This window comes from Salminus brasiliensis, chromosome 1 (assembly GCF_030463535.1).
Source record: "Salminus brasiliensis chromosome 1, fSalBra1.hap2, whole genome shotgun sequence".
Taxonomy (NCBI): Eukaryota; Metazoa; Chordata; class Actinopteri; order Characiformes; family Bryconidae; genus Salminus; species Salminus brasiliensis.
Window position 1 is genome coordinate 13,358,851 of NC_132878.1, and position 14,561 is coordinate 13,373,411.

At 41.2% G+C, this 14,561-nt stretch overlaps 1 protein-coding gene across 2 annotated transcripts in view; it reads left to right on the forward strand.

Moving 5' to 3' along the window:
• Positions 1-14,080, forward strand: part of tbcelb (tubulin folding cofactor E-like b) — a 30,541-nt gene extending 16,461 nt beyond the window's left edge. The window contains exon 9 of one of the 2 annotated variants that reach the window (XM_072671822.1): positions 9,760-14,080. In XM_072671822.1, coding sequence (XP_072527923.1) covers positions 9,760-10,084 — 325 coding nt within the window. In that variant the 3' untranslated portion in view covers positions 10,085-14,080. Of the gene's footprint in view, positions 1-4,156; positions 5,613-9,759 lie in introns of those variants that run through there. The other variant, XM_072671832.1, reaches the window with a different exon arrangement.
• The last annotated feature ends 481 nt before the right edge of the window (positions 14,081-14,561 follow it).

Sequence of the window (14,561 nt, forward strand, 5' to 3'; positions counted from 1 at the left end):
CATTAGTATTTACATTGTGTGGCTCTTAGCGTTTAGCAGACGCTGGATTATGGTCACCATACTTTTGGTCACAGCTAAATGTAGGTCAGTATTTTTCGTCTATATAACGCTGGCATGTGGCATTTGGAAGGTGTTGGATTTTGGTTATTTAAAATCACAACAAAATATTAACGTCAGCTATCATCACTACTCTACGTCAAATTGATGTTGGTATTAGACCTTGTCCTGACATGGGCCTACATCCTATATTGAGCCAGATTATGATGTCTATTGATGTTGGTGGCAAGCTGAAATGAATCTGGCTCAGTGTTTTTGAACCATCACTTTTGGTTCCTTGCACTGTGAAGAAACTTTTTAAAGTTTAAAAGTTTATCAAAAAACCTCCACATAAAGTTAAAGTAACAGTTAGTGTTTCCCATAGAACCAATTAGGAATCTTTTTTAATTACCTTTATTTGTTAGATTGTAAGTCTGATGTACAATTACTGTATATTTGTGGAGTGGGACTGAGGGCAGATCCGTCCTTATCAGTTGCCCGCATCTCTTTAAATGAGAAAGCTTTAAGAGCTATTGTTCAGCATAGCACTTTGTGTGTGCACTGATCCATTCAGAACAGGCCTGAGATCAGTAACACACACACACACATACGCAGTGTGTTACCACGCTGACTGATGTTGGCTTGTCTTTCTTTGACTGTGTCTGAAAAAAAACAGATAGCTGTTTGTTATGGCCGTCATCCAGGACCTTCCGCTGATTTTTCTTCATTAACGTCTCACTTGCATTCTCCATCATGGTCTTCCAGCCATCTGGCTGATGTCCTGCACTCGTCCCTCACACCTTCCTGTCACTCTCTCACTCTCTCTCGTAGTCTCTGTACTTCCCTCTGTCCTTCTCTTTGTTGGGGTGGGGGGGGTGTTTTCCGGCAGCCGGAGGAAGAGGGATCACCCGCGTTCTTTAGCCCACCGCGTTGCGTTTTAACCTGGGAGAGTACGGGGGAGTCCGTTTTTTCGGGCTAGAGAAGCCTAACCTTTCGGAGACAATGTGGCCAGTCTGTGGCTCCTCAAAGACGCCTTTGTGCTGGAATACTCCGGCTGGGAAACCGATATACAAGGTGGCAGCTCGATTCTTTCTTTTTTTTCCCCTTCTTCTTCTTTATATCCCTCTCTCCACCTCTTTCTTCTCTCATGTCTTTTCTTTTGCTTTAAGGGAACGGAGGTGGCAGGTGGATTTTTTTTAAAACAAGATGGGATGTTGAATATCTCTCTCTCTTCCTGTTTTCCTCCCTCTCTCTTGTTCTCTCCCTTATGCCTCACACACTTTATGAATTGATGAAGTTGTGTGAGCAGTAATGACACAGCATTTCCTGTATGTTAAAGTTAATGTGGAATCATGAATGGCTTTCCCCTAAGAGCTAATGAGTAATAAGTGTGTATCAGACCACTTACAGTAAGTGGACTAGGCTTTCTAAAGCTGGTTCGACAGCAGAACAAAGCAAAGGCTCAGCTGTACTAGTGCGATTGCTGCCACTGACCATCAATCATATTGCATTATTTGGACAAAAATATTGGGAAGTATTATCCTGCTTTTGTTGGAGTAACTGTCTGTACTGTCTAGGGAAGGCTTTCTGATAGATTTTGGAGCATTGCTGTAAGGATTTGTTTGCATTCAGAGACAAGAACGTTAGTGAGATTAGGATGTTGGATGATCGCCACTCCACCTCATCCCCAACTAGATAGAGCACCATAATTCTAGTAATGTCTAAGCTTGGAGGTATCTTTTGTATTATTAGTCTATTCTAACTAGCTAAGGCTTTTCTTGGGTAAATAGCAAAGCACTTTGTAAGTCGCTCTGGATAAGAGCGTCTGCTAAATGCCGTAAATGTAAATGTAAATGTAAATAATTCCAGAGATCACGGTTCTACTGCTCCACAGCTCAGTGCTTGGGGGGAGGGGGGATTTATAACCTTTTAGCCAAGGGCTGGCATTAGGCATGGTGCTAATAGGTTCATGTTTATCTGCTCCAGAGAGTCCTATTCTATTGGCAGTTCTTCTGTACAGGGACTAGACATCTCTGTCAGCAGTGTGTGCAACTTAAAGTAGCTTAATGCATTCATTAGGAGGGGTGTCCACTAATCTCCTACATTAGATAATACAGACATTTACATTTATAGGATTTTGCTGATACACTGATCCAGAGCAACTTACACTCTTAAAAATAAATAAGCTAGAAGGGGTTCTTTGAGGAATGCCATAGATGAACCTCTTTTGGTTCCATAATCAGCTGTTTGTAATTGAGGTGTGTGAATGTGAAGAACCGTTCAAGGTCGTTCAAGGTTCAACTGATGTAAAGGTTCTTCATCAATGATTTATCTTTTTTAATGTGTGCTTAGAAAGTGCTTCTTCTAAGGCGTTGCTTAAAGAACCATTTGAAGCACCTTATTTTTAGTGTATATTTGAATTATGTTGCACAGATAAGTGAATACAGAGTTCAGAGTCTTGCCCAAGGTCTCTTATTGGTGTGCTGTGAGGAGTTCTCAGACCAGTCTGCCACAGGGAAAGTGGTGTTGTTACCCATTACACTGTACCATCCATTATGCTACGCTAACTCACAACATACACATTCTGAACTTCCAAAACCATCAAACCACTATTATTTTTGTGAATAGAGGAGCAGATATTTGACTGTGACCTGAGTTTGAGTTTGGCATTGTTTGGCATTGAGTCAAATGGATAAAATGCATGATTACATTTAAAAGCATCATTATGCAAAAATTGTCTTATCTTGCTCCTGGGCTCCCCCTGCAGTCAGAAGGTGTCATTTGTGCTTTGTGCATTTCTGGATAAGCTAAGAGATACAGAGCCGTCACTGAAAGCGAGGGAATAACAGTGTTACACAGCATTCAATCGTTATCCTGCTCACTCCACCAGAGTTGCATAGTGCAGTTAGCAGCATCCCTAGCAGCCCAGAGTAGCAACAATAGACATGCTACTCTCCCTTTTACAGGTCAGTAAAGCATAACAGTGATTTTGAAGATGTTATTTTAGGGTAAAAATGCTACACACTGTTGCCTCAAATAGTCTCAGCTTCTAAAGGTTAATACAACTTCTATATTCAGTCCCTATCTGCCGTAACATCTGACAAAGGAATTCTCCTCACATATCCTTTCAGTCTGTGAGATTCAACAGTCCACTGCTCTAGGCTTCAGTCAGCCCTCCACCTCTTCTCTGTCTTTCTCTTGTTCTCTTTCGCTCCCCATTCCACAGCATCAGGAGGTTTCCCAGGAGAGTGCGTTTGAGATCAGGCTTGGCAGAAGAGGGGCGTGGGAGGGCAGGTGCTGAGTGGGTAGCACTGGTGTAGGGTAAACACTAGGGGTGAGTTAAGGTTGCCCCTTTTCTGACCCAGACAGCTTGCCCTCCCCTCTGGGCTTTGTGCTGAAGCAGCTATGTGTTCTTCCCATGAGAGAGAAGCAGAGAGTAACATGAAAAAGTCTGGAATTGACCTTTAACCTTAAAGACGTCCAAACTTTTTTTTCTAGACTGTTTCAAATCATATAATCATGTAATTATTGTAGCACAATTCAAAGGAACGAGACTATATGCACAACAATATTTGTTATTATTTGCCATCTGGAAAGAGGTTCAGGAACATCAGAGCCAGCACCATCAGATTCAAGAACAGTTTCTTCCCATGTGCTCAACCTAAACACACACACACTGTTTACGCTGATCCTTCCAGTTCAGTCACCATGTCCACACTGAGCTCCACCAGCTCAGAGACTGTATGCAAATTGCACTTTAACTGAACTACTCTCAAGACATAAGCTGTGTACTATTCTCTCTACCTGAACTCTAGCTGCTATACTTACTCCTGCACTGGACACTCTGTTTACTTACGACATGCTGTTTACAACACCAGACTGGCCTCCCTCAGCATACACTCCTGAACTCCGTGTTTTACTCTTCATTTACATGCACAGCACATCACTGCATATTTATTCATTTTACTGTTAGTACAGTAACTTGGTCAGGAGCTTAATCACCCAACCTTCATGCACACATTTGTACAGATTTATATATTTGTGTATATTTTTTGAATATTATTGTATTTATTATCTTTGTACTTATTGTCTATGCACCCTGTCTTGTGTTTTCTCTGAGTGCCCTACCCATTCTGCACCGGAGACTTGTGTTTTCTCTGAATGTCCTACCCATTCTGCACCGGAGACTTACATTCAACAGTAATTCAACAGTATTTTGTAGTACTGTACAACTCTGTATTAGTGTACAATTCTGTATTAGTATAATAACAATAAAGTTGAATAGAATTGCATTGAATTATGAAATGAAAAGCATAATAACTACTAATCTACTAAATATGTGCTACTGGAAGTGTAGAATGGTCTCTTTGGACAGAATTTCACTCCTTGTTTTAAGCAACAAATGAGAAAACATGACTACTTTTGTTATAGTAGTCTGTAGTACTCTATATGGACAAAAGTATTGGGCCACAGCTCTTAATCATTTAATTCATGGTGCTTTATTCAGTCCCATTGCCACAGGTGTAGTCTGCCTTTACACATGTTAGCGACAACAATGTTACTGAGGTCAGGACGTTGGATGATTACCAACCCACCTCATCCCCAATACCTCCCCAAAGGTATTGGATGCAACACCATCATTCTTGAGAATACAGTTCCACTGCTCCACAGCTTAATACCCCTCTAGCCCACGCCTGGCATTAGACATATGCTCCAGTCCTATTCTATTGTCAGTACTTTTCTACATGGACTAGACAAGCTGTGTGTGTGTGCATTTGCACATCTGTATCAGCAGTGGGTGCAGCTTAAAGTAGCTGAATGTATTCATTAGAAGGGGTATACACAAACGTTTGGACATATTGTGTACATGCCCAGACATGTCTCTTAACACTTCTCAAACTGCAGCCAGGCCTTCATAAAGGTCGTTTAGCTGAGCACCTGGGTGGACCCTTTGAACAACAGATGTGATGAATTTTGCAGGCCACAAGTCTTTTTTTTATATTTCTGCTGTTTCTGTGTATAAAAAATGGAAAAATGAGAAAGGTATAATTGTTTTTATGGAAAAATGATGAGTGGGTGACTGTTGATCTGTAGTGTTTTGAGTGTTTCTTAGAAACGTTTGATTTATTTGCTAATTTACAGCCAAATATGTCTTGGCTGTTCGGCTGTATCTGGGGTGGAAAGTGGAACATTTTGTAAAATATCGCAGAACTGTTCCTTGAAGATATAAATGTGTGTAATGTTCATAGTGTTCCTGTTCCGTTTTTTTTTTTTTAGTAAAGATGAATGCTTTATATCACGCATCGCCTAACCTTTTGTGGAAAGCTTGTACCTTTACATGAACTCTACCTGAACACTAGCTGCTTTACTTATCCCTGCACTGTACACTCTACATTTAGATATGTGATGCTGTTTACAATCTACCTCACCATACACTCTAAACCCCCTGTTTTACTCTTCATTTACATGCACAGCACATCACTGCTCTGCTCTGCATATTTATTCCATTTTACTGTTAGTATAGTAATTTAGTCTAGACCTTAATCACCCCGCCTTAATACACAAATTTGCACATATTTATGTATTTTTGTATTTATTGTCTTTGTACTTATTGTCTATGCACTCTGTTGACCTCTTACTATTGTATCATGCCCTACCTATTATGCACGGGAGACGTACCCTAACAGTTTAGTTGTACTGTATAACTCTGTATTAATTTAATGACAATAAATTTGAAATGAATTGAATTGAATTTATGGACAGCCTTAGCAACCATGGCACAGTGTGGCTTTACATAGCCTTTTAACTTCTCTTAAATTCCTCTATAGTAAACTCCACAGCATTAAAGAAGTTCCTACTGAGTTCAGTTTTCCAAGCTGCTCTTTCCATTATCTATGGTCCAACCCAGGTCCTGCAATACCCCTGGCTTGACATTTCTGTGTTTTCCTTTCCATTGACACATCTGTCCCCTTAACACTGGAAGGGCTTGCTAATCAGTTGGATCAGGGGTACTGGGAGCAGGGAAAATGCTAGAATGTACTGGGTAGGGCATACTACAGGACCAGTGTTGGACCATAGGAGATGAAAAGCAGCTTGGGACATTGTAAAACATACAGTATTGACTAAACTCCTTCCATGTCCATTTGAGAACAGGTTTTCTGAACTCAGTAGGGTTTAATTTCATGCAGTACAGTTTACTGTGGAAAACTGGAGAGAACTTAAAAGGTTATGTAATGCCAAGCTCTGCCATGGGTGCTTAGCTGAGGGCCCAAGTAGCCATGGTACTGTTATCTCCATGGAGGTGAGGGGATATAGGGAGTGGGGCACTCTCGAGTAATTCTAACCATGTACTGCTTGGTTGCTTGCCTTGGTAGCACAGACCATGCCTTTGGCCTATGGCCTTCTCCAACCAAGCATAAAGAGAATTGGGTGTAGGTACTGTTTGAAGGAAAAATAAGAAGAGAACTGAATGAAAAAGAGCAACAGAAGAGTGAAAGAAGCAATGGAGAGGAGATTTGATATATGACCTGGCGGACTGCAGCCTGATGATCTCTCTGTGCTGAGAGACTCTCTTGAGAGTTTATGACAGAGAGTGGCCATATGTTGTATAAGATGGCCCTAACCTGTTCTTTCTAGCACTGTAAAGACTGTTGAAGTAATAGAGGCAAGAAGGGACAGTAGAGTGAGTGAATGTGGGGTGAATGAGGGGGTGAATATAAAGCGCTGCATAAGTCCATCAGCCTTTGAGAACCTAAAACCACAGCTGAGGGCATGGGCACCACAGCAAGATCTGGGAAGAGTATAAGAGGGGCATTGAAAGGGATGAAAGATTAAAGAAAAAGATGAGAGGAGCAGAGTGTGTGTTGGGAATGAGAGGTTTAGAGCCCATGTGTTGCTGTGTAACCATGGCCTTGGACTGGCAATTGCAGCAAAAACAGCAATTAAGATCAATGAAATTAGAAACACACTGTACGCTCAGTACAATGGAATGGATACATTCTTTTTATGATAGAATATTTACCCGCAATTGTCGATTTGCAGCACTTGAACTTAATCTTTACTGATGCAGGAGTGTGCAATCTGAAAAAATGGCACCGTGATAACAGTACTAATTACTGGTTTATTCAAATAAGAGTGAATTAAAATATTTCTTATACAATTTCTTAACCCTAGGTAAATGAAATGGTCCAAATAAAATAGCAATTTACAGCATCAACACTGAAAAGTCTCTAAAAAGATCTGAATGAGAAATTCATATATAAAGCACCCGTTTATATAAAGATTCCTGTCTTCAGTAATGAGTGGTTTTATTTTGGCAAGAGTAGACGCATGTGATATTACTGAAGTCTTTATTATAGGAGGCATTTGAGCAGCTGGGGCTTTATGCTAAAGTCTTGGTCTTTCCACCTGATCTCACTGTTGTCTAGACGAAACTACAGAGATATTAAGGAGATCTCCTTTTGGATTTTTCTTTTCCTCTGGGTTTTATTCTGGGTATTCTCCTTACTTACACACTTGACATTGTCTGTAAATGAGTTAATGGTCTAAATAAGAATTGGATGAACATAGTGTGAGGTCCTGACTGGGATTAGAAACCTGCGATGTAGATGTTTTCCAGGATGGCAGACGGGTTTGTGTACGTGTACGTGACTAGCTCTGGTTCTAAAGGGTCTTAGTCCAGCACAAGTTGGTGATTTTCCTTATCAGACACACCAGCACTTAGTCTAGTGGGTGCCTTGGATTGAGGTCATTCAGGACTGGAGCCGGAGCTGGACCCTGCTTTAATAATTATACAACAATAATTGACCAAAATAAGTCCTTAGGATATTGTAATCAAGATGTATCATCCTAAATAAAACTTGGATGTCTTTATATATATACAAAAATTTACATTTTGAACAGGTGACACACAAGCAGTCTCCAGGACAAGCTATCTAAGTGAAAACCAACCCCATCATTTGTGTCATCTTTCTGTCCTCACTAAAGGAGACAAGTCACTGTATCTTTTCTCTTTATGGCTCTTTCTCTGTCTGTAAGCTCCATCGGTTACCGTATTACAGTACCTACAGTAGACTCACTGTATATCTCCTGGTATGAACCCGCTGTACTCTCCACTACCTATTGTCCAGTCTCATCTCTTGGGCTGATCAGAGAACGGTCTGTGGGTGGAATTCAGGGCAGCCGTGTTATCACCGCCAGTGCGATTTCCCCTGCATTTAAGAGAGCTTAGTCCTGGCTAAATGAGACCTTTGAGCAAGACTCGCTTTTTTCCCTGTCAGACAGAGTGGCACTTTGTATGGACGGAGCAGTATTCCCATGGCGAAGGCTCAGAGCCGCAGGCACCTACCCACGCTCAGCCTCCGCTTTGTGGGGACACTTTTCTCGGCAGGCTGGGAGGGAAATTACTTTGATTGGCTCGGCCTGTACTGTAGCACTTAAAAAAACCCACCCTAAAGCCCCTTGCTAGATTTTATTGAATGATTCCTGCTCGTTGCGCTCTTATCGTTCCCACAATCCTTCACTAAGTTTGGAGGGGGGGGGGGGTGAGAGCTTTCTCACGGCAAGAAAACTCGTTGCACTTTACAGACACAAGCTACTACACAAGTACACTACTTGTGGTATGTACAGAAATAAGCACACTTAAAATACTGACTAACGGTGCCTAATCACAGACAATCCAGCTGTGGGTCTTTAAATAAAAATGACTTTCATCTGCAGTTGCTCCATTTTCATAGATTACTCTATGCTCCATTTTCATAGATTACAATGTTTTACAGAGTCAGGAGCTGCGTAGGCAAGTCTTGAGATGATCTAGGCAAATACCTAGGCAAAAAATCAAATCCACACAATTCACCCCAGCTTTTATCCCAGCTTCATTTGATTGTCCAAGACAGGTTTGGTGTGCAAACTGAAGCCACAAGGCTAATGTTGCTAAAAAAGCAGATAAAAGTCAGTAGTTACCCAAAATCTTTTTCTTTTCAGTATGACCTACTGTGAACTGCAAAAATGAACAATTAATTAAAACTGTCTCTGCAGTGCCATATTCCAATTCCGCTTTGAATGCATGCATGATTTGGGAAGTTTTAGTGTTTGGCCTTGCAGCACCATTTAAATTTACATACACTGTTTGGACAAAAGTATTGGGACACCTGCTCATTCATTGTGTCTTCCAAAATCAAGAGTATTAAAAAAAAAGTGTATCACGCTTTTGTTGAAGTAACTACTGTCTCTACTGTCCAGAGTAGAAGGCTTTCTAGTAGATTTTTGAGATCCTTGTTGCTGTGAGGATTTGATTGTATTCAGGGACCAAAGTGTTAGTGAGGTCAGGATGTAGGATCATCTCCACCGCACCTCATCCCCAGCTCCCCAACCAATCCCAAAAGTATTGGATGGAGCACCTTAGTTAGCACCTTAGCTCAGTGCTGGGGGACTTTCTACTCCTCTAGCCTATACTTGGGAATTTGGCATGGTGCCAATAGATTCATGTTTATATGCTCCAGAGAGTCCTATTCTATTGGCAGCACTTTTCCATAGGGACTAGACAAGCCGTGTGTGCGCATCTGCACGTCTGTGTCAGCAGTGGGTGCAACTTAAAGTAGCTGAATGCATTTATCAGAAGGGGTGTCCACAAACATTTGGACATGTAAGTGGAAATATATGTTTTTGACATGGACAACTGAGGACGTGCATTTGTTGACAAGATGGTCTTTTTGTCTCCCCCAGGTTTCACACTCTGGTAGCTCGTTATGGACGCCTGGCACCGCTGGCTGAAGTGGACCTGCGTCCGCTGAGCTCCGCCCAGGTGGAGCTACGCTTTGCGGACCACAGCGAGCAGCTGGAGCTTCGTCTGGATCAGACAGTGGCCGACTTCAAGAAACAGCTCAGGCCCGTGGTGCAGCTGCCGGTTAACAAGATGCGCGTGTACTACATTGATCGGCAGCTGGGCTACGCTCTAGAACCTCAGGAGCTGAGGTATGGAGCCAGGGCCCTCCACTCCTACAGCATACGGGACGGAGACGAGATCCTAGTGGTGCCCAAATCTCAGTGATTCATGGGATACTGTAATGAGAATGCTACTCGGAAAAAGGAAGCACTTGATATGGCTGATCTTCAGCGCAGAAGCAAAAGGAATGAGGTCTCCTAATAAAGCCATTGTGAACTATGAGTTCTGAAATAATGTGTAATTTAGACGAGCAGTTAGTTGCTGTTGGGAATCGGGGAAAGAGATAGTTCTGCTTATTCCGAAAAGTGACTTGTTGGGAGTCCCAAACCTTTTCATCAGATATAGTAGTACCCTAAAAGACACTCTGGATTGGGACGTGACCTTTCCCCAGCTCTCCTGACACTCTTTTGAAGAGAAGTGATGTTCAGACACTGGTGCATTTTTTTAAGATGTTTTAATTGATTGGTTGTTGCTCAAATTGTGCATACATGTAAGTGTGTGAGACTGCTTCTCAGGAATGGGGATTAATTCCACAAATTTCTCAGTAGCAAAAAACGTTTTTCTACAGATTATGGTGTAATACCTTCAAATTAACTGACCTTTAGGTTCCAAGTCTCACACATACTCATTTCATTCTACAGAACCTACATCACTGAGTGTCATGTTATAACAAACACCCTTTTTTATTATTCAGTAATAAGCTCTTATAAATGCTTCAGACAATTAGCAAAGCACAGCAGCTTTGGATTGGCTGACATTAGTAAAATATCAGGGTGGCTTCTTCCCTGCATTGATTACATTTAGTAGCTCACCACACTGAAAGCTCTCTGGACTCATCCAGTACACTTGCCCGGCTCCTATTAATTAGACCACTGAAGAAGTTCTTGCCACTTCTGGTCCTCTAGATCAATTTTACTTGACCTGGTGCATAGATGAGTTTACATGTCCTGACCCTTCTTGATATGCCTAGTCCTACATTTGCTTGCAGTGTTTGGCCTACATTGGAAACAAAAGGGACCAGTGTGAAAGAGAGTGATGCTAATGACCATGCCATTGTCTGGCAGCCATACCTAATGTGCTTCTCCAGATATAGATTCTTGTTTGTTTAGCTCTGATTTAATCACAATATTCACAATATATTAGGTTGTGGGCACAACAAGTGTGTGTGGGTGTGTGTGTGTGTGTGTGTGTGTGAGTTGTATGTCAAAAAGAGAAGAGTTTATTCTAAGCTCATTTTATTCAAAGCTTTTTATGGGTTTGGTATAGTTTTATGTGTATAATAGGTTTCATAATACTATGGATGCTAAATAATAAAAACAAAGATCTTGTCTGACAGACGTAAAGATTTCATTTTTCAGTTGTTCTTTTTTCTTTTGTTTGGACTCTGAAAATTTCCACCCATTGTAATTCCATATCGTCGCTGTCGTCGTGAAAAAACTTCCCAGTTAAAATTTTTGCTGTTTTTAGCATTTTAACATAATGTGAACCCGCCGTTTGTTCTCCACATTGTGTCTAAACGTTGTGCTGAATGGACAAATAGAAGTGACCAAGCCACTTGAGAACAATGTGAAGAAGGTTACATTACATTGGCATCTCACTGGTTGGATTACCAGTTAGTTTTCTCAGCTCATGTTTAGCTCAAGTCTGACTCAGTCATGCAAATTTCTGCTCCACAACATTGTGAGGAGCATGTTCTCTAGGTAGATGACCCTGTCCCTATTCAATCTCTAGTCATAGTGAGACTTGACTACAGAAGCTCTCTACTTATCCTACTTATCCCAACTGATCCTGATTGCAAAAATATGACTTGTGTTTAGTCTTCCAAATTTCATCCTTGTCACTCCACTGCTGTGTTCCCTTCACTACCTTCCTGTGATTTGCTCTGAGCAAGGCTAAGAAATCCTTCAGACTTAATCTTACTATTTATTAAAGCTTCCTCTACATGTAATATCAGTGCTAGCTCATAGATGCAGGAACTCAGGCATAGTGGAAGTGTCCCAACATCTGCAAAATATTAACGTCTAGTTGTAAAGTTGTGTTTTTACATATGAACTCTAGAGAATCAGGTTTGGACATTATTATACAGTGTTACTCTTTCAAATATTTAGCATATAACCAGACGTTTTCCATGTCAGAGGTGTTGTAACTACAGGAAATGTTACGTGTGGTTTAGGCGAGGGGCGTCGCCCTGTGTAGCGTGTGGATGAGGTACAGCATTATCCACTAAAAAAAAATGGCCTGCTCCGTTCATGCATAGGCTTACCTGGACATTACCCAGACTTTGTACTAGAGGGCTGGCAGGATAAAGTCCAGAATGTCCAGAATGTCCTGGATGTCTTGGCAGAAAGATGATTACTAGGAATTACAGGGGATACAATCTTTTACGACTTCCAATGAAAGAATTTTTTCCTTCTCTTGTGAAGTTGCCATATTGGAGCTATAAGGTTTTTGCATGACAGCAACAATATCTTCCAAATCTGATCTTTAAGGAGGCACAAGACAGATTTGGCATAATTTGGCACCTTCAGATAATCCCTGTTTTTTTACATCAGGAATTGTACTTGTTTTTGATTTTTAGGGGAATGATTTGCCATGTATGAGCTTGTGAGACCTTTGACCTTAATTTCAATAACAATTACCAACAACAAAGGATTGCTGTTCCCTTAGGAGATAGCGTAGCTTGGCTAATCCTTATGTTCCATGTATCTATTGAGTCTCTTTTTAACACAATCACTGCACACTATATGTTATAGGTTTTGAATTACCAGACCTTGACCCCTCTGCTCCTGTGTTATTTCCCAGCAAAGTGGTTCTAATCCTGGTCTTGGTGATATGGGGTACAGCCCCCTCTCTGGTTACAGGGAACCCTATGCAACCCTACACTAGACAAGAGTGTTAACAGAGAGCTCAAGACCCATTAGGAGTATGTGTTATCTCTGTTGATGGGGGAAGAGCACACTTTGTCTTTGTGTACCTTCATTTGTCACACTGATGAGTCATTCTAGTCGTATTCCTGACCCATATGATGTCGCAAATTAGCCCTCCATCTGTGTCAGTTTGAATTAAACAGCCACTTTTGCTCAGTACAAAAAAACAACAAATGGACCAACCACTGTTCCACCTCACTCTTGTCTCATCGACGTCCATTTGATGCCATTTGAGTTTCATCTAAAATCATTTTTCGCCTCTAATCCTTTGATTATACCATGCTAATGTTGATTCACCTTTGTCACTTTACTTGGTATCTAATTAGATCAGTCTTATTCCTGTCTCATGTTACTCTGGGAATCCCGCTGATACCTACTCACGGTCCTTTCGTTGATGTGTCACCACCGCTGCATGTACTGCCTTGGTTTAATCAGTGTTGTCTATTCGCTTTCTCCAGAGCTTTCCATCTCTGAGCCTGCCTGCCTTTCGCCTCTGTACTTCTTTTACAGTGGTTCGTTGTTTGTGTTTCACTCTAGATATGGTGTTGATACTAAGCCTTTTCAGAGCAACTCCCAAAAGGCCTTTCTCCCATGCTCCGAAACCAAAGTGTTGATTAGCTGGTGAAAAGGGAGCAAGCGCTACTGTGTAATCTGTCACTGCTGGGTCTTTCTGGTCAGGCCATGTTTCTGAGACTGTGGGTCCCAGGGCTGTCACAACAGTAAGGCAATTGCCATGTCTATGAATATGTTGATGGTCATATTGGGGTTTTTGTTTTGACGTTGTGTGTGATATCAGTAGGTAATCGAATGCTATTGTACGCTTCTTTGATACCCTGTAGAATGTCTGATCGAAAGATACTTAATAAATAAAGCTTTATCCGTGGGCTTTCCTGCTCCTCAATGATCTTAACTGGACGTATCCACCTCTTGTTTATGAGGTTTGATGCTAAGCAAAATGAAAATAAAAGATTGGCACTTTTGGACAAAAAACGTGTATCTTTTACAATTTTTACAAGAGGTGGAAAAAACCTTATCTTTTAATGAATGTCAATGCAAAAACATTTTATTTAAAGTCATTTTTGAGCATTTCTATTGGAACATTCGTCATGAAATATTGCCACAATGTAAATAACAACAAGATCAAAGTATGTTAAAAAGTGTAAAACAATAAAAATGGAGATACAAAGTGTACCAGTGACAATAATTATTTGTTATTTTAAAAGGTGCAGATTGAAAACGTCTAGGTCTGTCTAGGACTTGTCTCAATAGTTCTCCTGTAAGAGTGCTCCTCAAGGGTTCATTAGGATATGCAGTGGTTCTGTGAAGAAGACTCATAAAAAGCATTCACTCTCTTGGATATTGTCCAAGACACTAAGATACCTATGACTTCTCTGAAGGAGTTAAGCTGCTGCCACCACCATGCTTCACAGGGGTGCTGTGTTTGTGGTGATGGGCAGTACTTGATGTCCGCCAAACCCAGCGTCTAGTCTGATGGCCAGAAAGCTCAGACCGAAGAGCTTCCAGTTCCAGTTGACCTGGGAGTTTCCTTTGGGTGAATTGTATTCAAGATTGAAATCTTTTTCCTGCTCTCCCATGAAGCTTTGACTTTTGCAGAACCTTGGAAACTGTTGTCAAATGCAGAGTCTCTCTAATAT